A 26970-nucleotide genomic window follows, 5' to 3' on the forward strand; every position below is an offset into this window, starting at 1 on the left:
TGTCTGTCTGTCTGTCTGTCTGTGTATTTAATATAAATGTAATTTATATAGTTATGTGCACATACAGTTTTTTATATATATATATATATATGTGTGTGTGTGTGTGTGTAGTATTAGATGCCCTCCTGTTTTCCAAATCCCTTTTCCTTTTTTTTTTTTCTTTGCTACAAATCGGGGGGAAAAAAGGGTATATTCAGACTGGATTTCTGATATCTTAAGAGGCCAAGTGTATGGAAGGCTCTGAGAAAAGACCTGCCAGACCATTGGTGACTGGTCAGGGTGGGGAGGTGGGGTACGTTTTCTTCATTTTAATGCTACAGAGATATCTTTACTCAAATGTGACAAGAGCGCTTGCACAACAGCCTTCAGCTGAGGAGCAAGGACTGTGTCCAGGAAATTATATATTTCAGTTTCAAGCATAAACGGGAAAACGTTTTAAAAGCTTATTTAGCAATTTAGACAACTGAAGCTTCACAAAAGCCCTCTCTTCTAAAAGGGTTCAGATCTGTGTGCGTGCATTCAGAAACTCAGGGAAACTGATGTGGTTCATGCTGTTTCACCACAGACTAACCTCGATATTTTGTCCAAAAACATCAGTGCTGGCCATTCATTACTCAAAAAACCTACCACCATCTTTTGTAGAATCATGTGGGGAGGCATTTACTGCTCATGAAAATATGCAGACACTGACTCCAGCTTCTTGCAAAGGCAGATGGCACCACAGGGCTCTTTCCTTAGGGCTGATAAGCTGTTGCAGAAATGTGAACTAATATTATTTAGTCTGAATATCCCTGATTGTTTTCAGCTATCTGGAGGAGAGAAATTATATGGTTCTGAAAATTAAAATTATTTTCCTTCCTTTTCCACCAGGACTCCTTTGTGTTGTTAAGAGAGAAATAAAAAACCTCCCAATCCTCCAAACTTACATACCCAGGTGCTAGTACAACACTACCGCACTGCTGGACCTAGTCTTAGCTGGAAGCAGAAGAATGACCTGTGGCAGCTCCCTGGTGCAGACGGAGGCTGGACACTGACAGCCAGAGTGCCCATTGCCAGGGAGAATGAGACCCCTCCCAGCAGAACCTAGTTAGTAGGCCAGCTTAGCTCTAGCAAACATGCATCCTTGGAAACGCTGGCAGCCACAGGAAGAATGCCTCTCTGATTTGCTGTCCTGGTTTCCACTGCAATCGAGTTCATTTTCTTCCTAGTAACTGCTACAGGGCTGTGTTTTGGATTCTGGAAATAATAATAATGCAGATAGCACACTGATGTTTTGGTTGTTGCTGGGGAGTGTTTACACTAAGTCAAGGGCTTTTCAGCTTCTCACCCCACGCTGCCAGCAAGAAGGCTGCAGGGCACAAGGAGCTGGGAGAGGGCACAGCCAGGACAGCTGATCCCAGCTGAGATTCCACACCATAAGATGTTCTGCCCAGTATATAAAATGGGGATGGGGGGGAAACTGGCCAGACGCCACTGCTTGGAACTGTCTGAGCATCACTCAGTGGATGGTGAACAATTGCAATGTGCATTGCTTACTCTGTATATTCTAATTATTGTTCTTTTCTCTTCCTTTTTTTTCCCCATTGAACTGTTTTTGTCCCAACACCCATAATTTACTTTGGGAATTCTCTCCCACATCCCACTCAGGTGGGAGAGGGAGGGAGTGAGTGAGTGAGTGCTGTGTGCTGTTTAGCTGCCTGCCAGGTTAAACCAACAACACCTACACACAGCCTCCTTCACAGGAGTGTGACACCATTTGCTTTACTTCTTTTTTTAAACACATGCACAAAACAAGATGACATCACCAAGTGTCAATGTGGGATTCAAAATCAGAAGTTACTCAATTTTTAAGCTACAATACATAAACATTTATAAAATAACAATATCTCTAAATTCTTCAGTTTGAATAAAAATAGAATGCCACTGCATTTCACATATACCTAGCCTTCACATGCTTTGGACTTTTGAATTGGCTGGGTTTTAATGCTTTTGATTAAAATTAAACAGTACTCTTTGTCAGCTGTCATGTGAACAGTCATGTTTGTCATTCAGGTGATGCTGTGATTTGAGCGGGTACACAGTGATACAGTTAAGTTCCCAAACGGAAACTGTTGCCTTAGCTCCACTGTGGGACAGCGCGGATCAAACAAAAGACTTTTTTATGGATGCTAGTTCAATCCTGACATTCATCTCTGGCCATAACAAGAATGCATCTGTTTCCCACAGCACACCATAACAAGCATATTTAAATACTGCAGGGGGGGGGAAAAAAAAGGAGGTGGGGGGAGCAAAGGATGGGCTTTGCTTTGGAAGGAAAAATAACCCAGCAAGATTTGGGACTTCCTCTGCTGAAGGCATTATCACAGCAGATTGCTTTGAGCTGATCTTTAACCTCCCTTTGGACAACCATACAAGAACAACTTGGCATGACCTTTGCTCAATTGTCTTTTAAGAACAAGGAGTGGGAATTCTGGTGGTTCAGAGCCAACAAGATTCCCTCAAGGCAAGTGTGATAGCTGCAGAGAGAAGTGCCAGACAAGCATAGTAACGAAGATGGTAGGCAGCAAAAAGCACAGTACAGAAGAAGAAGCTCAGGAAACTCCCAGATTTCAACAAAAGGTGACAAAAATCTATTTTTTGTTTTGTTTCCTCAGAGCTGTAATTTAAATATGTAAGTTATTAATAGTAAATACTGTAAACTCATTCCAAGTGTTCCAAGATAATATAAGCAGTAGTTTATATTAGCATAGGAAAATACAGATGGAGTATCTAAAATAAGTTAAATGGACAAAATAATTACTGTATTGAGGATTATTTTTTTTCTTCCTTTTAATGACTAGAGTGTGCTTGATCTGCTGCAAAAACAGTAGGACAAGAAGTTAAAACTCTCAGATTCAGGCGTTACACATTGAGCTTATGGTAGGTAATGCTTTTGATGATGGAAAACCATCTGTTAAAACTAAGACTGGTGGTATAAAAACTGGCAATAAATCATGAATGACAGCAAGATAGCAAATTCATCTGTACTATGTCTACCTCAAAATGCTTAAACATTATTATATTGCTGTTAGGTACAGACTGTATTCATGGAGAATTTTGTGTGCGTGTGTGTGTGTGCATGGTACTCAAGATATGAGTGTTTATGTTCTATGTGTATGTTTCCTATGAACATAGAGTATTTAGTTATCTTTTAATCTTTACACTGATCTGAATTAATGTACATTATCACTAAATTAACTTAAAGTTTTTCCTTCTAATTTCATCCAGCTCTGACCACTTCTGCAGCTCCTTACTAAACTGTGCTATGCATGTTACATTTCAACAAGGATTATTTTACTGCTTGGGGTACTAAACTCCTAAAGAAGCACAGATTTCATAAATTTAAAATGAAAAAATCTCAAATTATTACTTTACACGGCATCTTTGCTTTCAAAACTCTTTGCATATAGTTAATTGACAGAAGTATAAAAAAAATTGATGCTTCTCCTTGTGTTTATCAATAATGATAATGCAGACATTTATGGTAAAAGGGTAAGTTCCTTGCTTAACAGGCCTCTAAATGCCTTTTGTTCACTGCACAGCTCTTTTTAATTTCCTTCCTGAGTTACTTGCTAACAACAGGATGAAGAGAATAAAGTTGTTATTAGGATGTTAAGGCTCTGAAATAGAAAAAAGAACACTCACTAATTTCCATTGCAACAGAAAAAAAAAAATCTATGAAATGAACATTCAGTGACACTTTTTTTCTTTCTTAAACAAACACAATTCTATTCTGATTGCAGTTAAATTACAGCAAATACTGGTAACTGGACCAGAATTGGTAGAATTATGCTATCTGGAACAGAATCTCATCACCTGCTTGCCTAATGCAATATTCCTATTCAAGCATAGAAGAAAAGTACAAAATATTATAATGTACATTAAATAGGGAAGACAAGTGAGAGCAAACTCACAGAAAATGAGCCCTCACATAATTATAATGTCTAAGAATTAAGTCTGATGCCAATGGTATTCAGGAGCGTACTGTTATTGCCACAGCATGAAAGTCTCTGTTTTAACTACTTTCAGCACTCTCTCTTTACAATTGCACAAAAATGAACAATTAATGTATAAGCAGAACATTATTGCAGAGAGGCTGTTACATTTCAAGACCTGGCTGAAGATCAAATGTGCTTCCATGGGTGAATACTCTCAGCATTCACTATTTCACACCCCTGTGGCAGAAAGGAGGACAGCATCATGAAATGCTGCAAAGTCTTGTAATCCTGACAGCACTGGTGCTGGACTGGTGCTGGGGAGCGCTGTGCTCACACTGTGGGGAAGCAACAAGGGCCAAGTGCTCCCCGCAGTACAGGAGCCTGGGCAGTAGGCAGCCTTCCTGGCAGGAAACTGGGGCCTTTTCCCCCAGCCTGAGGACTGTGAGCAGGGCATCCTGGGGATGGGAGTCAGGATCAGCCAGGACATGTCCATGGTGATGAGACTCATCTGAAAACAAAGCACACAACTCAGGGTCAGGTCCTGTGATCGTAACCTGGCTTAGATGCAGCCCAGTGATCACCAGGCAAACTGTAGAATGATCTGGGTTTGAAGGAACCTTAAAGGTGATCAAGTTCCAGCCCTTGTGTCACAGGCAGGGATTAGACCAGGTTGCTCAAAGCCCAATTCAGTCTGGCCTCGAGCACTTCCACTGGGGAATCACTAAACAAGTCCATTGAATAAGGCAGGTTCCAGGACAGGCTAGGGAGCCAGGTGCACAGCTGTGGCTGAGCTGGATGGAGACCAGCACTCCTACAGCTCAGCTCTAGCAAGGACCAATAGCACAGGCCAGAACTCAGAGCTCACGAGCAGAGAGCAGGGGACCCAGGTGGGGCTTGGTCAGGACTGTCAGTGCCCTCACAGTCTTGACAGCAACTGCCATTCCCCACAAACAAGGTATGTCCTCACACCCGAGAGCTCAGAAGGGGGCAAGGGATTTAGTTGGTGCAGGTTGTCAGTGGATAACTTTATGGACACTCAACTAGGGCAGAAACAATGGCCTACAAAGAGGAGATGGAACAGAGGGTGGCAAAAACCCTATAGACCAGCCCCAAGGGGCAACCAGGTGTGTTCTGAGTGGAGATTCACTCAGGAATTGGGGCTGGACAGGGGGCCAGTACAATGAGGACACCAAAACCAGTCAGGCTGACTGCACAGGTAGAATTGCAGAAGATCCCACACAGCCATGGGCAAGGCTCCACCTGGAGCTGGGGTCTGCTCAACTCAGGAAGGCCTGATCTAGCTGTCAGGTTTAGCAAGGGGCAGCTGCTCCATGAGGACAAGGATAAGGACACAATGACACAATATGGCTGGTGGGAGTGGGGGACTTGACACCCAGGGCTATATCCCACAGACCCGGGCACGGTGATCTGTCAGGCTCAGGTGAGAGTCCAGATCATCAGACAAAATTTTAGACCTGTGTCATCTCCACAGGCAAGGTAGAAACACAAGTCAGGTCAGGCCTGGTGGTGATGTGTTGCTGTTCAAGTGGCATCTGATCCTGCTTTCCAACACTAGCAAGTCACAAATTTTTCATTCCTTTCAAGTCCAGCTTTTGATTCTTCCTGTGGACACTAGCAGAAAAGTAACTGTGAACCTGAGAGGAAAGGTCTTTCCAGTTAGGTTTGCTAATTGATCTACCTTAGTTTAGGCAAAATGGGAGAAGCTGTTACAGGAAGAGGCATTCAGATAATAACTAGTAAAAGCTCTACTGGCTCCCACATAGCCATTTTACAGTGCATAAAGTAGATGTTTTACTTTAAATAAAGTGTGTTTCTTTACCCAGATTATGAAACTCTCCAGTTATTAAGTTTTTGATACCCAAAATGTTAATGTGAACCCCTAACAATCACTCAAATGGAGTTCACAGTATGATTTCTAATGTTTCACTTGGCAGGTTTGCATTTGGAATAGTATGGGAAAAAAGCTGTGAAGGCACTTGCGTGAAACATTGACAAATGGAAAGATAAAGGTTGACAGGAACAGTGGAGAGAAAAAAAAAGTATTGGAGAGTTGTATTCCTGGAAAAGATAGCGTGACAGAATACTGATTATCTGTCCAAGAAGTTTGAAATTGAACTGGTGGAAAAGGCACCAAAGAGATTGAAAATGGATAGAAGTGAGTGCAATACAAATATGTTCAAGAAAGGTACTCTTAGCTTTGTGTGGATTCAAGGAGATTGGAGTGCTTATCTGGAAAGCCAGAAGAAGAAAATAAGGGATAGAAGGGATAACAACACAGTTTAAATGTAAATAGTAAAGAGATTTTTATTAAATTATATTTTGGCTGTAACAATGAGAAGGAGGGCAGAGAATATGAATCTTTTAGACAAAATTTATACTGAGATATATAAAGCAGAGAGATCTGTAGCATTCAGCATTGTATTTTTTGGTAGCAGTAAAGTTGCAGCTGTAGTCCTGTGCTTGCACCACTCTGTAAGAAATCTACAGAGAACGCAAAACAGAGCAGGGAGGATAATGGAAAGATTATAACATATGACCTATGAGAGATTATTGCAGCTGGGACAGTTCAGTCTAGAAATGTCAAGAGACATGTAACGAAAGTACTAACCTGCCTGCTGAATGTCAGCTCTATACTCCAAATTCTCAAACTATTGTTTCAAAATCTTAACCCCAGTAGGCATACAAGAGGCAAGGAAAGTAGATCTGTTCTCTGCATCCAGTAGCAAAAGCAAGCATTGACAGTAGTTTGCAGCAATGGAGGTTCAGATTAGACATTTAGAAGAACTTTCTAGTAAGAGTGAGCAGTGGTAAGAGTGGATTAAATAGATAATTTGGGTTCTGGGAAGGGAAGGACCAACAGAGGTTAGCTAATCTAAGTGCTTTCTAACCTCTGAGTATCCATCAGTAAAGTGTCACTGCTGAGGATCCCTCAACCTCCCCTAACATTACTCAATATGTAAATGCTTGATTATTAAAATTAGCAAGGACAATCTAATAACGGGACATGAGCATTTCTCACACTAAGTGACCATCTCTGACTCAAGAAGAATGAAATGAAGAGAGATGTCCTCTTGGTCAAAACGCAACCATGATTTCTCACCATTTTCTTCAGAAGTGCTTATAAAAGTAGTCCATGAAAGAGGAAGAGCACAAAGAACCTCTCTCAAAGTGGGTAACTCCACTTACTCAAAGTAGTGCTACAAAGCACAGATGAATGGCATTACCACAGGTCACTATTTTCAAAAATTTATGTACTTCAGATGATTTACATGTAAACCATATCAGAATTAACATGACATTATTAGTTAAACTCTCATATAAAGACTGACTAATTTAATTCTATACAAATATCCTGAGAACATAGATTTTATTAAACATCACATCTTCATTACGGAATTGTGGAAAGAGCCAGGTATAAAATCACACTGTACCAAATGCCATGGTTTTATTGTTCATCATTTATGGACTGTCATTACATATAGAAAAACTTTGTGGATTTAATCTGTGTATATTTTATAAGACTATTTCATAAGTAGTAAATATTTTTTATTTATTCTGACAAGAGGATAGTTTAGAAGCATTGTGCATTCCACTGGAATGATGAACTGCTCTTAAAAATTAATTAAAGCTACATTAGATGGGAGCAGCAGAGTGATTGTTGTTGGAGGCAACGAAAACCTAGGGTGTAGTTTAATTCATAACTTTCATTCTCTACCTTTTTTTCCTACCTACACAGGAGGGGAAAAAATATCAACCATTGTGGGGTTTTAATCTTGGTCTAAAAATATGTTAATTAACTAATTGATCATCTCAGCAATAAGGTATCTTTTTCTGCTATTTTTGACTATTAATTCTAGCATGTCTAGAAATAGCATGCTATTGATAGATATATAGATACATAAATACGGGGATTCATGCATACATAAATACATACATAGAAACACAGTATTTTAACAAATCTGCTCCAGACATAAACCATTCCTTCATCTTAAAAAGTCTTGCAGTTGATCTTATGAAGTCTTGCAGTTAAAACCTTCAGTATATATTAAAGCTTATCAGTGAAATATTCAGTAATTTATTCTGTTTTCTTGGAGAAGTTTGGCTTTGAAGTCAAACACTATTTAACCACATTTTTTGTTTCACAGTTTCCTGATGACTTTTGAACAGAAATTATGTGAGGGTCTGCTTGTCTTTATTTTGACTCAGTTATAAGTCAGGAGACTTACAGCTTCTCTCAGGCAAAGACTATTTTAAATGCAACTTCTGCTGTGGTAACTGGTGCTTGAGATCCATGAAGCTCAGAGAGGGATCATGCTTTCAGTTTGAGAAATGAGAGGATTTAAATGGAACATCTAAACACATTTTTTTATCATTTATAATTAATTGTTGCAGTTTGAGAACTGAAGTTCTGTATAAAATAACCCAAATTGCTATGTATCAGGTATCAGGTGAAACCTTCCTAACAACTGAGGCTTTTCCCTGTTTTTTGCCTATTCAATTCAGACCTTGAAATTCAGTGCATTCAGGAGCATTGGTATCATGGTTTCCTGACTTGTTTGCCTGAAATTTACACCCTGAGACAACATTTTTATGCATCAGATGTCTATTCAACTCAAACAGCTGTTGCAAAGAGCTCAGTCATTAAAGTCCATGGTGATGTGTCCCTGTTACTTGGGAAGAAATGGAAGGAGGTTTCCCAGGAGACCATGATCAGCCTGGCACAGGATATTGGTTACAGAAAAGAAATTAGTTGCATGAGCCTCCCCACCCATGACTCTTGCTCCACTGTTCTTTTAAAAGCTGCCTGACTTGTAAGGACTCACAGAAGACCATCTGTTGAGCCTTTCCAATCAAACCTAATTTGTATTTATTTTAGAGAGTAAAGAAGACACACTCCAGCCTTTTGAAAGCTCATTTAGCCCCAACAGCTAGAAGATGCAGTTTAGGATACCTTATTCAAGATACACAATATGTTGACTTAGATTTTTAGACAAATTCCATTTGGACAGACATGACAGACCCTACATCCCTTTCTCTGGCATTTCAATTTCCTCTCTCTCTTGTAATGAGGTACACAATAATTTCTTTTCATGCTCTTCAAACAGAAGGACAGAATACATGAAGTATTTACCAGAGATGGAAATTAAATAAGCAGAATGAAAGGTATTCCACTTCCACTTTGAAATTCTGGCCCAGCTTAGACAGGTGATAACACTACTGCAAGAGACACATCATTCTGTTACATGTATATGGAAAAACCTATCTGTGGAGATTAATCAAAATGCACCTGGAGTCAATAGCACACTCTCAGCATGAAAGCAAAGATTAAATTCGGCCTTTCATACTAAAAAGAAATAGAAGGCAAGGGAATTTACATTTCCAGTATATTGACAAGCATTCAGCTTCAAGAAAGTCTGCTTTCCTTTCATCTCTATTCCTGTGCACCTGCCTGGTCAGGGAGGGCTAGATTCTCACCCTGGATAAGTCCATACCTGGTGCTACTCCTTCAGGATACCAGCACCCATCTCTGAAGAGCAGGCATATGTGGCTGGGTTTATAAAAGAGCTGCCTGCTACCTCTGACTGCTCCAGTCCTAGCACTGCTCATCTGTGCTGTCCAAATATTCTTCTAACAGCGTAACACTCCTGCAAATATTTTTCCTCTGAGAAAATGAGCTACAAATTTCAGGCCGAGTGCTGCATTAATCATGGTTTAATCATTTCCCTTGAGTATGCTTTCCATAATGTGTGAGTAGTTCTTGCAGAATCACTGATAAAGGAACTTAGTTAATAAGGAAAAGATTCAGCTGTGAGATTCACTTAGTTTGGCTACCTGTTTTTCTTGCTTAGTCACCTCTTTTGACATGTATTTTCCTTTTTTCTTGACAGCTATCTCATTCTTTCTTTTGACATTCTCCTTTTTTTCTACTTTCTTTCTCATCTCCTCTTATTTACTTATCTACCCCTTTCCCTTTCACCTAGTTCATGTATGTTTGTATTACACTTGGTTTTCTTTGAAGATGTGCAAAAGATAAATACATTTGAAATTCGGGTCTCAAGGGGAAAGATCCTGAGGAACAATTCTCTTGTAACTTCTCACAGGTTGGGATGGCCTTAGATGTGTGTCTTCTGATGAAGTCTGATTTTTAAAAACAACACTGACAGTGCCCACTGAAGCTAAGTACTACTGAAATCCACTTTCTTGATTCTGTCAAGGTTAACAATAGCCAATGGAGCTGTCTGCTCTAAAAATTTTTAGCTTTATATTATCTTGATCATATTCTTATGCTATTTAAGAGTAAGAAGGATGGTAATTTCACTTCAGCAGTGTAGAAGTTACAGTTGTGTGTGCTGAAGCAGCTGTACAGCACAACCGAAGATGTAGTGGCTCCTGGGCAGATGTCAGCCAGGTTCCACGTGAAGGGCCTGGGAACTCTGAATTTGCCTATGATAGAAGCATTTTGCTGCATTTAGAGACAGCTGCTACCATTACAGCCATGTTCTTTATCCATCTCTCGGCAGAACAGGACGATGCTTTTTCCAAAATATAATAACTTTCATTAAAAGGCAATTAATTTCTTCAGCACCGAGAATTTGGTACTCCCAGCACCGTGCTCCTCCTCGGGGAGGAGAGCGGGCCGTGGCTCTGGGGCAGCCCGGCGGTGCAGGCGGCGCGGCAGGCGGGAGCTGTCCCCTCAGCACCGCCCCGCCTTCGGCTGCTTCTGCTCCAGCCAAACCTCACCGCGGGTCGCTGTGAGGGGGCTACCGAGGCTGTCCGGCCCGGCTGTGCAGCTGCGCCCGGGACCGGGGCGGACACACCGATGCGGTTCCTGGTGTGGCGCTGCCTCCAGAAGCGCTCCGGCACTGACCGCGCCTGCCGCGCTCGGAACACGGCTCGGGATTTGAGCCAACAGTGCCCTTGTGGCCAAGAGAGCCAGTGGAATCCTGGGGTGCATTAGGGGGAGCATTGCCAGCAGGTCAGGGAGGTGATCCTGCCCCTCCATTCAGCCCTGGTGAGATGAGTGTATTTGGAGTGGTGTGTCCCGTTCTAGGCTCCTCAGGACGAGAGAGACATGGAGATCCTGGAGTGGGCAGCGGACAGCAACAAATGATTTAAGGGACTGGAACATCTCTCTAACAAGGAAAAGCTGAGGAAGTTGGACCCGTTCAACGTCTGCAAGAGAGGACTGAGAAGGAACCTCATTAATGTGTATAAGTATCTAAAGGGGGGGCGCCAAGAGGACGGAGCCATTTGGAGGCTCCTCTCGGGATTGCAAAGCTTAGGCTAGAGGCAACGGGCAGAAACTGACGCACAGGAAGTTCCACCTGAACGTGAGGAAGAACTTCTTCACTGTGCAGGTGACCGGTCAGTGGAACAGAATGCCCAGAGGAGTTGTGCAGTGTCCCTCACTGGAGATGTTCAAGAATCTTTTGGAAGCAGCCCCGTGCCAAGTGCTGTGGGACGGCCCTGCTCGAGCCGGGGGGTCAGAGCCGGTGAGCCCGCGGTCCCCTCCAGCCGGGCCCATTCCAGCCTCCTGAGACTCGCGGGGGCGGGGCCCGCCCGCGGAGCTGCCGCGGGCAGCGCGCGGTGGCGCGGCGGGACAGCAGCCAACCAGGAGCCCGCATGCAAATGATCGGCCCCGCCTTCCGCGCGCGGAGCGGGGCGGGGCCCGCCGGTTGCCGTGGCGACGCGAGCGGCCGAGCCCCCGGGCGGCTCCCGGGGAGACCCCCCGCGCCGGGCGGGCCCGGGCGGCGGCCATGCCAGTGCGTGCGGCCGGTGCTGAGTCAGGAACAGGCATCCCCAAATCCTCCTCCGAGACCATGGAGGAGCTGGAACACACCTGCCCGCAGCCGCGCCTGGTGAGTCGGGCCCGGCCGCGGCCCACCCGCTCGAGCCGCCCCGGGTGCTGCGGGGCCGCTGGGCCGGGGGCGAGGGAGGGAGTCCCCGGGCGGCCGGTGCCGCCTCACGGCGGGTCCCTCTGTGCAACGCCAGGGAAAGGGCAAGCGAAGGCTGTCCGAGGTGGGCTGTGCCGTGCCGTGCCGGAACTCGGGGCAGTGCGGTGACAGCCCGGCAGGATTCTTGGTCCGCCCGTTAAAAGCCCGGATCCCCCGCGCTCCCGAAGGGTCCGGGCGCGCCCGGGCACCGGCGCGGCTGCCGCATGTGTGCGGGTGGCGGGAGCGGCGGCGGGAGGCGTGCGGTGGCCAAGCCGTGTTACGATCTAAAAAGCTGCCTGTTTCCAGTAGTGAATGCAGAGGAGCGGCCCGCGCTCCAAGGAGCATGTGGGTGGCGGGGAGCGATGGCCGGTCCCAGCCTCTCCCGGTGCCGCTCCCGCCGGGAATGGCTGCCCCCGGCGCTCCTCAGTGACCGCCTGGCTCCGTTTTGCCCTGCGGACCGGTTCTCGGACGGGTTACTGCGCCCAGGAATGGCAAATCCCGCTTTTCTCAACTTCAGGAATCCGGCGAGGATTTTTGCCCGTTCGATTCAGGATGTGTAAGGAAGAAGAGAGTCTCGGAGAGCTGGGGGGACAGGAGAATGAGGGAGGGCCGGGAGAGTGATAATTAAAATAACTGCTCTGATGTTCTTTCCTTAAAGACTCCCTCAGACCGTGTAGACAACTTTACAAGGCTGCTGTACCCCAAGAGTTCAGATTCTAAGAGATGTCCTTCTTTTCATGTGCTCATTTAAAGGATTTTGAGTATTTCCTTGCTTCTTATTTAAATCTGTTATTATTCCCACCAGGAAAGATCTCTCCTTACCCCAGCATGGTATGCATCATTGGCAAGGTGGTAGAAAGTTAATAATAACAATACATAAATGCAATCGCAGAATTGTGGAGGCAGTGTCAAGATGCAAAATGCATGATGTATGCAACAGTTTAGTACTGGAAATTAGATAATTTAACAACAGAATTCAGTCGCAGTGCTAATTAAAACGTATTTAAACATCAAACTTCAGTAATTAAATTCAACAGTATAGTTGAGACATTGTTCTGATATGACAAGAAATAGCAACAGTCATTGGAATTGACCCAAATTAATGTTTTCTTCTTGCTCTTGTTATAATTAGATTCAGCTTTAAAGAAGACTGATAATTTGTTCATGGAAAGCTTTTAGAGCTGTTTTAATAGGGAAAGTTAGCTCAGGTGTAGTTACTGCAGTGTGCTCGTACAGGCTGTCTAAGATTTCTCTGTCAAAAGCTCAGATATAACAACCTGTTTGAGTATATTACTCTGTGTAGTCTGACATTTTAAAAGATTTTAAAGAAAGGAGTGACAATATGATACCAGTATTTACAGTATCATGCATTCCAGTATAATTTCTGTGGAAATTAAGGTGACAGAGTACATGAATAAAACAGGATTTATTATGATGTTTTAGAACTTCCTGAGTACCAATAATGGACAATGGAGACAGTTTAAATAAATATTTGTGAAAAGTGTGTCCTTATGAAGTGATCCTTCATCAGTAACCAAATCATTGTTATCTTTTTAGGCCAAAAAAAAAGTTGCCTGGTGAAGTATAATGCAATACACTGAACTCAGAGCATAGGGAGCGAGGCAAACGCGTGTTGTCAAGCAGTGTCTGAAATGAGAAAAATTAAGGGCAGGTGTTCTGAAGAGTTAAAGGGAATCACCCCTTGACAGACAGTTTAATGACATGGACATGAAGTTCCTATCAGATCTTTTTTAAGATCTTTAAGACTTGATCTGATCTCATCCTTCAAAGGCTGCATGTGCAGTGGTGGGCCAGTAACCTTGTCACCTAGATTATTAGTGTAAAGGAACAAGTGTGTCTCAGGTAGCATTTTAGCATTGTTTGGACATCAGGATGATACCTCAGGATGGCTTTGGTACCTCAGAATGATATAATCAGTGGCAAGTCTGTGATATTTACAGATGACTTTTTAATGCTGTTCATTGGTTCTCACGCATTTCTAAAATTAATTATCTGGGCTTTCAGGTTATATTAGGCTAAGTTGTAGGAAGCAGTTTTTCTTGAGAAATCACCTCAAATTTTAGAAGGTGAAAAGGGGTTGGTTCTTTTCTGAAACTGTTGTCATCCTTTTCATTGAAACAGGAATTATTTCTTTAAAGCCTTTAAACTGTGAATATTTTTAATGGATATCTGCCATTAGACCTCTCATTTTAGGCTGTGAAGTCTGCTAGCTTGTCAGGAACTGTCACATTAGGACTAAAGAACTGTGTCCTTCAATGATCAGTAAATCAGGGGATATTGAAGGCAGTTCTAGGATAAGTTTACATGTATATTGAAACCTGGTGTTTTCCAGTGCCTGGTACTGTTGTAATTATAAATTGCCATTAATTTTTTGCCAAGACACTATGCATTTTCTTAACCAGCTGGAACATTAATGAGCATTTTGTCAATGAGAATTCAGTCAATTCCTCTGCTCCATCTCTGACTTAATCTTTGCCTTCTTTATGTTCTCAACTTTTATGTACCTTAGTGCCACGAAAATGTCTGAGTGACCCCACATATCTTGGTCTCAATGCACATCAGAGAAACAAACCCATCAGAGTCACAGGTTTTATACATACTGGTGATTTTAGGGATTTTGTGGTCAAGACAAAACCCCTCACAAATAGCATTTCTCCAATCCTGATTTGCATCCTTTTGCATTTATCTGTTTCCTCATCCAGACCAAACTACTGTGTTAGGCCACTTTCTAATCTGCTGCAGTCCCATTCATATTTATAAGCCTCAGAATAACCATGGTTTGGTGATGAGGGGCCTTCGCTGTTTTCAGTGGGATAAATGTGACCTATGGTCATATCATGCCACACACTCATGGTATGGCAGTTGTCCCTGGATAATTTTCAGTAAGCTGCAGAGTGCTGCCGTGGACTTTGGATCTCAGCCTGGGAATCCTGCCCTTAGGGTTTACCCACATGCATCAGTACTAAAAAGGAAAGCTCTTAGTTTAACTAAGAGATATCATAGCAAAAAATACCAAAGACGTAATACAAAACCTTGTGAAATTATTTGCTTATTGTTTTTATAATTTATTTATGCTGCTTGGGATCAAGAGTTTGACTTTGTCCCATGTATGTAGCTCCTTGAAGGATTGATGTGTCCTTTGAAAATTACCAGTCCTCACCTGAAAGAAACAAACAGGCATTTCAACACACTTTGTTCAGAAAGACAGTTCCATGTGACATCTTTCATAAAAGAAAACAATGGCAATTTATAAGGACAGTGCTGCAGATAAAGCAAACCCAAATACACATTGAAACTTACTTGAAAACAAACTTTAGAATGTACTGCTTGGTCTCATCTTTCCCTTAGACATGCTAAGAGCTTATTCTCCTTGTATTTCATGTCTCTGTCATCCAACACAGGCATCAGTGAAAACATCTGGGAAAGTAAAGTACTCTTGGGCCCTGGTAACCTATGTCTTATTTTCAAAACTGTCAGAGCCTAACTGAGGGTTAGTTAAGTTGAGGGAATTCAGGGCAATGCAACATAACATTTCCATCACAGTACTTAATTAAAAAAAAGATGAGCAGAAACCCACCTGAATTAGTGGGGGAGAACTACAAGGGAGGAGAGGGAGTAGATAGGTAGATATGTGGTTGGTTTGGCCTGTGCTGTCAGGAACATTGGTGGGTAGAGGGCAAGGCAGGAGGAATTAAGCATCAGTTTTAATTAATTTAAAGTGATTCTATCTTTCAGATGATGTAAAGAAGCAGGTAAGTGGTTTTTGTTCTGTCTGCTCTGCCCTACACAGTGCTATCCATGAAATACTGGGCTATGTGACATCCCTACTACCCTTGGGTGTCTGTTCTCAGGCAGCTGAAGCTGTGGCCAGCTCTCATTTCTTGTACAGGAATCAGCATTGGGCCCTGTGTGGAAGTATCCAAATAGTTTTTTGGGGGCTTTTTTCCATCATCATTGCAAGGACAGGCTTGCTGGATACTTCATCTATCCATATGGCAGATAAAACATGTTCTGCCAAGGCACTGCAAGTGTTGTGGCCATTTGAGGTTCACCCTTGCAATCCCCGCATTGTTCCAAAATCCAGATTTACTTGTGTAGTGTTCTGAGATTCAGAGGCTACAGGGTTTTACAGGTCACTAGGAATTGGGTATTAAGTATCTTGGGGCCACTGAATCTGCAGTACTTGGAGAATGAGACTCAAGTACAATTGAATATGACAGATCTCACATAATTTTAGTTATCCGCTGCTTTAGCCATTTTATTTCTTTTCTTGATTTTTTAGAAAAAATTAGAGTACATTAATTATTTTTTTCCCAATTATTCAAGTACATTTGGAAAACACTTTTTTTAAAAATCTTATTGAAGAGTACAGGAGAACATTTTAGTGTTTGCACACTCTGGCGCTGTATAATGGTTCAAGAAGTCAGTCTATTTCTTTAGATGGTTTCTTGTTGCTGCTGTTAAGCAATGAACTCAAACACAAAATCTGAAACAATTGCAAGGAGGTGTGCATGCCTTGGATTCCTGTGTTTTCATCCTTTCATATTTGCAAGGAATGTTTTATGAGGTTCTGATGCAACCCCTAGCATAATTTCAGTATTTTATTTCCATGAGTTTTCATAGATCTTCATATTCTTCTTTCCTATATCACTGGAAGGCAGTTTTAATCAGAGGAGCCAATGATTAATGTAGGGGGGCTTTATTCTGGGTAAAAAGTGTCCTATGCATCTGTTTCTCTCTCACGTGATGTTATTACAGGGGGTCTGCCATCTGTTTACTTCAATGTGGAATTAAGCATAAATAAATATGTAAATAGCCTTACATTTAAGGAGCCCAACATTATTTAACTAAATATTTATTTGGTCTTTTAGAAATCCAGGTTTTGTGCTGTATTAATTTCCATTTTCATAAATGTTGGCTACTATATAAAACCACAAACCCATAAAAACATGCCAAGTGAGGTTTGTGCTTGGGGACATGTAGCAATTTTTGCTGAACTTAAAAAAATAAATTGCCCATAGACATGAAAAATCTGCTTAGATTTCCCCTTATTACATCAGAGGACTTGGAGTTTATATAGGTTCTGAAATGCTACAGTTTCTGCAAAAACATGTTGCGATACATGTTTGTGAGATACACAGAGCTACAGATACCTTTTCAGGAATCAGAAATGACCCATAATCACGGAGAAAACATTACTTTCTATATATTGCATTCTGTGCTTGCAAATGCAATAATATTTTAGAAACAGGTTATATTAGGAGACTATTACCAACTTCTTAAACTGTGCTGTTGCCATACAAAGATGTGTATCATATCTTTAAAAATGAGTGCAAAAACATTGTAAACAGATTCTCTCTGCTTCCTTCTCAGGAACATAGACGACATTATAATATAACTTACATAGAAAATGTAAAAAGAACTCATCACATGCATGGATGTGGAGCAGAAGAAATACAGAATTAGGAGGCAAATACTGACTACACAGGCAAGAATATGTGGAGTGTATACTCAGACATCCACAATTGTGCACAAACATTCACTACAGACATAACTGTCTATCCCAGTGTGTCCTTTGTTTCCATGTAATCTGCTTTCCTGTTTTATACACATACAAACAGATAGTATAAGGTGAAAACCTCTTCAGAAAGGAACTAGATGAATCAGGGATCTTATAAAGAAGCCCATTGCCCTCCCTATAGGAGTTTTTCTGCTGACAGCTGAGGGACTGCAGAATATGTGTCTCCTGTGCAGGAGGAAAAAAAGGTTTGGGGTTTTCTTGCTTCTTCATAGCTCTGTTTCTGAGTAATGGTTTATAAAATGTGCTGTCCTACATGTCTGACATAAAATAATTGCTAAATGTGAAGTATATCTGTAAAGAACAAGTAGAGATTGAATATTGGGCCAAATTTACCCAGTAATTTAGCTATATAACTGGGTTGCTTTTAGAAGATTAACCCTTGCCTGTGTTAAAGCAGAGTTGGGTTCTTTAGCCATATATCGGGTGAATTTGCAGATGACACTAAGTGGGGTGGGAGTGTTGATCTGCTTGAGGGTAGAAAGGATCTACAGAGAGACCTGGACAGACTCATCAGGGGGCTGAGGTCAGTTGCAGGAGCTCAATAAGGGAATGTGCCCTGCCCTGCACTTGGATCACATCAACCCCATGCAACATTACAGAATGGGGGGGGAGTCACTTGAGAGCTGCCCAGCAGAAAGGAATCTGGGGTTGCTGATCACCAGCCAGCTGACCATGAGCCAGCATGTACCCAGGTGGCCAAGGCCAATGGCACCCGGCCTGTATCAGTAATAGTGTGGCCAGCAGGACCAGGGCAGTGATTGTCACCCTTACTCAACACCGGTGAGGCCACATCTCAAGTACTATGTCCAGTTCTGGACCCCTCACTGCAACATAAGATACTGAGGTGCTGGAGTGTGTCCAGAGAACGGCACCAGGGGTCGTGAAGGGTCTGGAACTGTGAGGAATGGCTGAGGGAACTGGGTTTGTGTAGTCTTGAGAAGGCTCAGGGGGCAGCTCATTGCTCTGTACAACTGCCTGAAAGGAGGGTATAGTGAGGTGGGAGCTGGTGTCTTCTGCTATGCCTACAGTGAGTGAGCCAGGGGTAATGGCCTTAAGCTGAGACAGAGGAGATTCCGATTAGATATTAGAAAAACTTTTTTCAGTGTTAAGGTGGTCAGACATTGCAATAGGTTGCCCAGGGATGTGTGGAGTCAACATCCCTGGAGGTGCTCAAGAGGCATCTGGATCTGGCGCTGGATGATGTGTTTTGGTGGTTTAGGGCTTACAGTGGTAGTGCTGGGTTGATGGACTGGATGGTCTTAAAGCTCTTTTCCAACCTTCATGATTCTGTGATTTTGTGATTCCATACAGTAATGTGCAAGTAAAAAGAAATGCATAGTAGACATTCAAAACACAGGAGCTGATGTTACCTTCACTGAATTGATCAGTAAAACAGAGTGGCATTAGAGCAGTGGTTACACATTTTTGGTCTGTTGACCATGACCAACCTTGAGCATTACTCCAGGGCCAGCAAGCGCTTGCCACTGGGTATTGAGTTGCAAATGCCCCACAGCCAGTTTGGTTCTTGGCGATGGTGTCTGCAGGCTGATGATTGGCAACTAGTGTCCCTTTGAAGGAGCAGCAAACTTCTTTATCCTGGAATGCCTTGTATCCCTCCTCAGTGCTGGGATATCTGTCTGTAACCATCAGGACTGGAGAGCATCCAGGCTCACAGGCTACACAGTCCCCTTGCTTCAGTGTGCTCTTCCCGTGAGTCCTGCCTGGGTCACTGGTATGCAGAGCTCCTTCCCGCCACGCCAGGGGAGCGGGCTCAGGTGGATGAGTTGCCAAGGGTCACATTTCGCTTCCAGCTGGTGTTCATGGAGGTTGAGGTGCTTCATCGGCAAGTCTTTCACTTGAACTCTGCTTGACTTGGGGCCCATCCTACCACTAGGATTATTTTGTTTTCTAAATAATGTGTTCCAGTTCAGTCAAAAGTCATGGCTGTCATGCAAGAATCTTGTCACAAAATTATTTGGCCTTTTGCAAATATTAGACTAGATTACATAATAGTTGTTCTAGTTTTATAATCTATGAATCTCTACATATATACATCATTATACGTCTTGAAAAGGTAGTGGAAGCTTCTTTTCTTCTGCAATATCTTCAATTTGTAATTGCATCTTGCACTTAATTATTACTGACTTAATACTAATGACGAGTAAAGTATATTTGATTGAAGATAAAGCCCAGAAAGAGCAACAAAGACAATTTGAAATGCTTGCAAACAGAACGCTGAAGATACTGTTCTTATAAAGTTAGTTTGTGATATTTTTAGTTTACATCCACCTCCCTGAGTCAGTAGAACTTTGAGAGAACAGGCTAGGGTTTTTTTGATCCTGGCATTGATATAGAACTGTTTGTAAAAAGTTTACCAGTAGACAACCACCAGTACCATTCAATTACAATTTAAATGCTCATAAATTTACCTGTTTGGGTCAAGGTTACTGACCCAAACTAGGAGACAGCATAGTTTTCTTTTTTGACACTGAACCTATAAGAGAAGACCTTGGTAGTCCTTAATGTGGCCTTTCCACTCACAGAAAGTGTTCATACCTCAGAAACTTGGCATGTATTTAGTTTTCAGTAGTTTTGATAGGTTCTCTTTTCTTAAATATTCATTGAAACTGATGTATTTCCTGCCCTGTAATTATTGTTTCCCAACATCAGGAGCAGGTTCCCAAAATAATCATTCCTCACATGAGTAGACCTTACCCACGTGATTTGTTCCAGTGAAATCACTTACCTGTTTTAAATACTGCCTCTGAGACAAAAGGTGGTTACAGCATCAGACCTCCCACAGAATTTCCCTGACAGTTTAATTCTTTCATAAGCACAGGCCCAGCCTGCTTTATCAAGTGTTGCCTCTGTAGCTGTACTGGTTCATGATCTGAAATTTCATTGACCTTTGTTGATGGCAAAATCTTAGATGACAGTACAACTTTACCAAGAGGTGGAGAGAAGGTACTGTAGTTGCATGAATTTAAAAAAAAGCAGTAGCTCCTTCAATTAGCTGTGTTTCCTACAGTCACCCTGCAGGCAGAGTTATAAAGGTAGGTACATTATGGCTTGGATGGGTCTACATTTGCCTATTTAAATGAATGTTTCTGTCTTCCTTGCTGCTGTGTTAAAAATCCAGCCCAACTACCAAACATACAGAAAGCAAGCAGACAATAGCACAACAGGCTGTAAACAAAAGAGAAGGTGTGGAGGTGCTTGTGTTCTTGAGCTGTTATTTCAGTGGTAGGACTCCTCTTCCTCTACAAATCACCAACAACTCTCCTTTTAATTATTAGAAACGGAAGCATGACTGTTTATCTTATGCCTAGGAGCCAAGTTAAATGGCTACAGTAGCCTGAGACTGTGAAGAATGATAATAAAAAGGCAGCATCAAGATGCACCTGAAAATAAGGTGCTTCTAGCTGTCCTGTAGGGATTCCTCATGAAGTGTCCTGGCCCCAGAACCAGCTCAGGGCTACCAACCACACGATGCTCTCTTCTCTGAGCTACTGTCTCACCAAATAGATTAGGCAGTGGGTTACAAAGGCATTGCTGGGGCATATGGAGCTGTGAGGTGTTTGCTGGGAAAGCACTCATTATCTACCTTCCATCTTTTAATGTCCTGAAGTTTACTGAACATCATTTAGTTTTTTGCAGATTTCCTAGAAAGCAAGTAAGACACTATTTAAACTTCTCATAGAATGAACAGTTTCTAATATGCAAGGGTTACTAAATATGATGGTTTCCCATACCTTAATTTTACTGTCTTAATTTCCAGGAAACATGACTCTTATTGCAAGAGCTTTTTACCATCTTCTGAAGCAAATATCATTAATAACTCCTAGTATTACAATGACTTCTCCATTTGTGACATGTGATAAGCTTTCTCTCACATACTACTACAGGATGGTGCAGGTCTCAGGAGCTTACTTTGATCCAAAATACAAGACTAATTTCTCTTGCTTGGCTAGTTGCAAAATGTAAATGCCTAGAATATAAGGAAGGCAGAGACGAAGGGAAAAATCTATCAGACAGAAGTGCAAAGTCTTTTTCTAACCATCTGATTATTGGAAAAACTATAGCAAACTTCCAAAAGAACTTTAATGGATTAACCAAAATGATAAAGCTGCTATATAAATTATTTGCTGTTTTCTCACAATTCTAATTATTACCGTCAATAAACTGGAAAGAATACAAGTAATAATATACAAACTAAAAAGATTTTATAAATTATTTCTGGGTTTTAATAATTTCTGGAAATATTTTCTCTTACAGGTTTACATACAAACCAAATGGTCTCATTCTACTCTTAAGATGTTTTTGTTAAGCGTAACAATAATTTTTCTAGGACAGATAAAACAAAATAGTAGTGAGTAGTCATTTGGAAGCTAATGCTATAAATTTCCTTTGATCTGTCAGCACATGGTGTTTATGCTTTTCTCTTTATGGCTTTGACAGAATATGGCTGATTTTAATCTATTACATTTGATGTATTTTCATATCTAGTAACTGAGAAGTCAGTGAGTAAAGGGAATATTGACAGTTCTGGTTCTAAGCCCTGATCTGTAAAGTGAGCTTTAATGACGAACGTTTATAAAAGCTGGACAGATGGGAAGCTAATAGAGGTTGTTCGCCATTGAGCAGAGACCAAAAGAAAAATCTCAGTGTTGCAAAGGTGGTTACATGGATGAAAAACACCACTGTGTTTGCCTGGGGGGAAAAAGAGGTATCTTCCTGCAAACCAGGCCTATTTTCTTCAAATAACCTCCAAGGAAACAACCTCTGCCAAGCTAGGAGCTGATTACCAGTTGCAGGCCTCAGACCATAGGCATTATTGTTTTAACATTTCTGCCTTCCTCTTTATCTCAGCAGGAACCAGGCTGTATGGGCTGCCATGTAACTTGACCTTGCTTGGAGATAAAAAGACAGATTAGCACCCAGCAATAGCAAAACCAGAAGCAAAAATACAGTATTTAGAAAATAAAGGAAAGAGCTGGCACTGTATGATTATGTGTAATGTTCTACACTGTGCAGCGTGGGTGGTCTGATGAACAGTTCCCCTCCATGAAACCCAGACAGAAACTTGGGCTTGGTCATAGTCTCTCCATTTTTAACCTTGTCTGTGCAGAGATTCTGTGATTTTCATCATGAAGATACTTATGATGATGATTTCCTGTAACATTTGAGAGTATGGGAAAAAGATTAAGAAAAGAAAAACAGGAAAAAAAGGAAGCCTACATAAAATGGCATTACTTGCAGTAAACAAAATGAATAGGAAATCAGCAGAAAGAACTGGATGTGAATCTTTAATTCTTTGTTGTTGTTTTACTATTGTCCTCTGAGCTTTCCATGCAACAAACTAGTGAGCCCAGAGATCAGCAGCAATTAAACGTGACATGCCCTAAAGTGTCTCAGGGATGCTAAAGAATGCTAAATGCTCAGTGATTAATCATTTAGCATCAAAAATCTGAAAAAAAAAAACAGTGTAAACACAAAAAGGGATGCTGTTATGATCATCCATGGGTACTCAAACTGGTGCGGCAACTATACATCAAATGGTCACTGTCAAAATCCAACCAAGCCACAGCTGCACAGCCATGAACTCCCAGTTAAATCATGGTGGAGGCAAACTGACAGATTTCGTTCAGCTTTTCTCGGCCACCACTTCATCTCAAAAACAAAGCAAACCAAAACTCAGCTATGTTTTTGTAAAGATTTCAGGCCACAAGCTGTAGAAGTGTGGTTTTTTTTCCTATAAGACCATATGGCAGATAATAAATATCAGAGGGTCTGATAGTTGATAACTTCCTACATAGAAATGGGCAGAAAATACAAATTCAGTAATCAAGTTTCCTTACAGATAATGCCACGTCAGTCTTCACACATCCTCACACTGTCTCATATCTTTAGGTTATAAACTCCTCAGAGCAAGTACCCTTGTGGTGCTCTGATCACAGTTAGGAGTATTTTAGTACTATTACAGAATGTGTCAGACCAGAAAGGAGTCAGATCTTGTTAAATGGGACTTAAGGTTGCATCCTTGCCTTTATTTTGAATGGCTCCTCAAAATTATAGGATATTCTGACTAAAACCACAACAAAACAACCTCTACTCCCAGTTATTTGTACTGATGCCAGTGGAAGGAAAGGGTGCTTGTTAAGAGGTGGCTCATTTGCAGCTTTCTAAGTCCCAGTTAGTTTTTACAACTGTTTCTTACTGGTAACAGAATGCATTTTTCCTTAGGCCTTCAGAGTCACTGAGAGGGGTTAAGCTACTCACACCATCCAACCCGACTCTGTTCTGCAAACAGAAAAATTGTGTACCTTCACCCACCTCAAAGATGACCAAGCCTCTATAGGAAAGAATTCAGTTACATGACATGTTTAAAAAGCTTTATTTTCCTCACCATTCTACCTTGTGTGAACTGTCTGTGCTCAGGGATGACCAAAAATCCCCAGAGAACAAACCAGCATGAAGTCTGGTTACAGCATTCTGCCACAATTAAATGGTTCTTCTACAACTACTTGATGGTGAAAATAAATTCACTTTCCTTGTGCTTTGTTCTCCTTCCAGACTCTGACGGCACCAGCTCCATTCGCAGATGAAACAAGCTGTCAGTGTCAAGCACCCCATGAGAAGTTAACCATTGCACAAGCCCGCCTGGGAACACCAGGTATGTGGAGAGAGCTACGTCCACAGGATTGTGAGCACGCCCAAAGCACTGCTTCTTCCATACAAACATCAATTAATGCTCATTTGTGCCTTCTACTCAGAAGCAAAAGCCTAATGTCTGGTGCTGTCAGGTAATGGAGAAGAAACCAGCAACTACAGAGCCATTATGTTCTATAAGAGAAACAAGAGAAAACATGTCAAGTTAGAGTTTGCTTTTTTTTGTGGATGTTGGTTGGAAGGAAGGCTTGCCAGCCCACTCCAGCCAGCCTGAAAATTGTGTTATGTAGTAGCTACCTTCTGGATTCTGTCTCGGTTCTAGAAGACAGGTGTCTGATGGGGAGGGCAGGAGCCTCCCTTTGAATGAAAGAATGTAGACCCTCTCCCTCCGAATTATTATAATTCTGAAATCAAGGGGCTTTCAGACAGAGATCTGGGGATAGGAGTAACAGTTCTTTACTAGTATAACCAGGCAAACAAACAACAATAGCTACAGCAATAACAAGAAAACAGAACCAGGGGCCCCGTGACAGCTTTTCTCGGCTGGGATGGAGGAGAGGCTTTGTTTCACAACCCCCTCAGGCAGTCAGTCCCGGTGCTCCTGCGGGGCTCTGAGGAACAGTCGGCTGGAGCAGCAGGGATGAGCTGAGATCCTGGGCCGGTGGATGAGGTGGAACAGCAGGGATGAGCTGAGATCCTGGGCTGGTGGCTGAGGTGTATCAGCAGCTCCGCGGCGGTGCCTGGCACTGCCACACGTCCCGGCAGGGCAGGGGGTGCGAGGCCACCAACAAAGGGAAGAAGGAGAAGCAGCAGCAGCTCCGTTTGGGTGATGGCGAAATTCCCTTCTCCCCACCGCAGCAGCTCTGCCCCCAACGTATCCTCTGAAGCTGAAGAAAAGCCCGACAAACTGTCCCCACCCTCCTTTTTTCCCACCCCCTTCCCCCTCCCACCCCCCCGGGCCCGGCCAAACTCTGTCTCCTGTCAAGCACCCACCAAGTACCCACAGTTAGGTTGTCCCCGAAACTAATGGGTAAAAATTCCACGGGCAAGCCAGAACTTAAAAAAAAAAGACACCTAACCCCCAACAGATTCTCATCTCATACTGTCTCTGTATGCTGGAAAATTCTTTTTTCACTGATGTTCCTGTTGATCGTATCAGACTTTCAGTAGCCTTAAAGGTTACTTGCCAATTTCTTTATCTGGGCATCTGTGATTGGACTGGGGGAGTGGGATGATTTCACATGAAGTTGCAAATGCATCCTTCAGCCCTCCCATATTTCAAGAGGTCGTTTTAAAAAAGTCTCTGTTTACTTATTCTACTTATTTAAAATAAGCTTTTGAAGTACATATTATAGGAGCAAGCTGCAAGGATCTTGCAAGGAACAGTGTTGTCCCATGCACCCTTGGATATCCTGAGTGCAGAGACATCTCTCTGCTGTCACTGATACACAGTCCATGGAGGTTTGAGCTCTGTTGCTTTCTTCTCCACTGTGCTTTTGCTTGGAGGTGGCAAAGCATGTCATTTGAGAAAGCAAGCCCTTTTTCTGTCTGGAGGCTGCTGCTGAAGGTGCTGTACAGAAAGAGTTACAAGGCTAGTAGCATGAGAAAAAGTAGTTATAGGCTTATTAGAGAGAAGAACTTGGGGAAAGTCTGAAAAAAGTGAAGTAGAAGGTTTACATAGAAGAGGTAAGCAATATATTTTTACAGCAGTAATTTGTGGAAAAAGATTACTTACAAAATTACAAGAGGGGAGGAAAGGGAGATGATGGGAAAAATTTCATAAGGTATATCTGATTAGAAAGGCAGAAAGAAAAGAACAAGACATATGGTGAAACTCTGAATGAGGCAGGAAGATGACATTTTTACTAAATCAGAATATGGGAATGATGGATGATAATAAATAGGGTAAGTCTGAGGGAGAACAGCAGAGAGTACAAAGAACAGGAAATGTGCAGTATCAAAAACTGCAGGTTCACCTGTGGTGCTTTTGAATAACAGAACTGGGGTAAATCTCTGCAATCATCTGATCTGTGAACAAAATGCCATCCAGTAGAATTAGGTGCAACTTGTTTGGGATCTGAAAATTCGCTGTTGTGTTTCTCCACAGTTGACAGACCTGTCAGAGTGTATGCAGATGGAATATTTGACCTCTTCCACGCCGGCCATGCTAGAGCTCTTATGCAAGCCAAAACTCTATTCCCAAATAGCTACTTATTAGTAGGAGGTAAGATCAGAGTTATTTATTGCACTGGATGTTTGCTTCTGTGCTTCACTATCAGAGAGTTATTGCTGTGCTCCCACCCCCAGCTGATTATACTCTATGACTTGAATGCTACTTTCACTCAGGGGCTTTCTAGAGGTGATTTGCCTTGAATTACATCTTGCAGTTGCATCAATTAAAGTAAAAGTCAAATTCTGCTCTCAGCAGCATAGGCACAATTCCCATTCTAGTTAAAGCAGGTGTCTGCATGGCCCTGAGCTTAAAATAGCTCCATATGAATAATTTACCTTTTTCAGTTATTTGCTCAAAATTGTTCAAAGATGGAAATGAGTGAATGAGAACAACCATTATTTATTTCTGGCTCATTGGTCCCTTTGCCAGCCAGGCACAGAGCATGACCTCTGCCTGCCAGGTCCAGACCCAGCCTTCAGCACCTTCACAGAAGCTAAGTCTGGCCCATTGTCACTGAAGACCGAAATGTAGGTCATGAGTGGAATGCAATTTCGGTTCACAGGTGTCCCCAGGCAGGTTACTTTCTTTTTTTTT

The 26970-nt window shown here is 42.2% G+C and overlaps 1 protein-coding gene across 3 annotated transcripts in view; it reads left to right on the forward strand.

Annotated features, from left to right (window-relative positions):
- The first annotated feature begins 2296 nt into the window (after positions 1-2296).
- PCYT1B (phosphate cytidylyltransferase 1, choline, beta) overlaps positions 2297-26970 on the forward strand; it is a 42802-nt gene continuing 18128 nt past the window's right edge. Inside the window, exons 1-3 of one of the 3 annotated variants that reach the window (XM_015626798.3) lie at positions 2297-2619; positions 24108-24207; positions 26311-26427. In XM_015626798.3, the coding sequence (XP_015482284.1) occupies positions 2554-2619; positions 24108-24207; positions 26311-26427 (283 nt within the window). In that variant the 5' untranslated portion in view covers positions 2297-2553. Of the gene's footprint in view, positions 2620-11689; positions 11858-24107; positions 24208-26310; positions 26428-26970 lie in introns of those variants that run through there. The other 2 variants (XM_015626806.2, XM_015626788.3) reach the window with 2 other exon arrangements.

This window comes from Parus major, chromosome 1 (assembly GCF_001522545.3).
Source record: "Parus major isolate Abel chromosome 1, Parus_major1.1, whole genome shotgun sequence".
Taxonomy (NCBI): Eukaryota; Metazoa; Chordata; class Aves; order Passeriformes; family Paridae; genus Parus; species Parus major.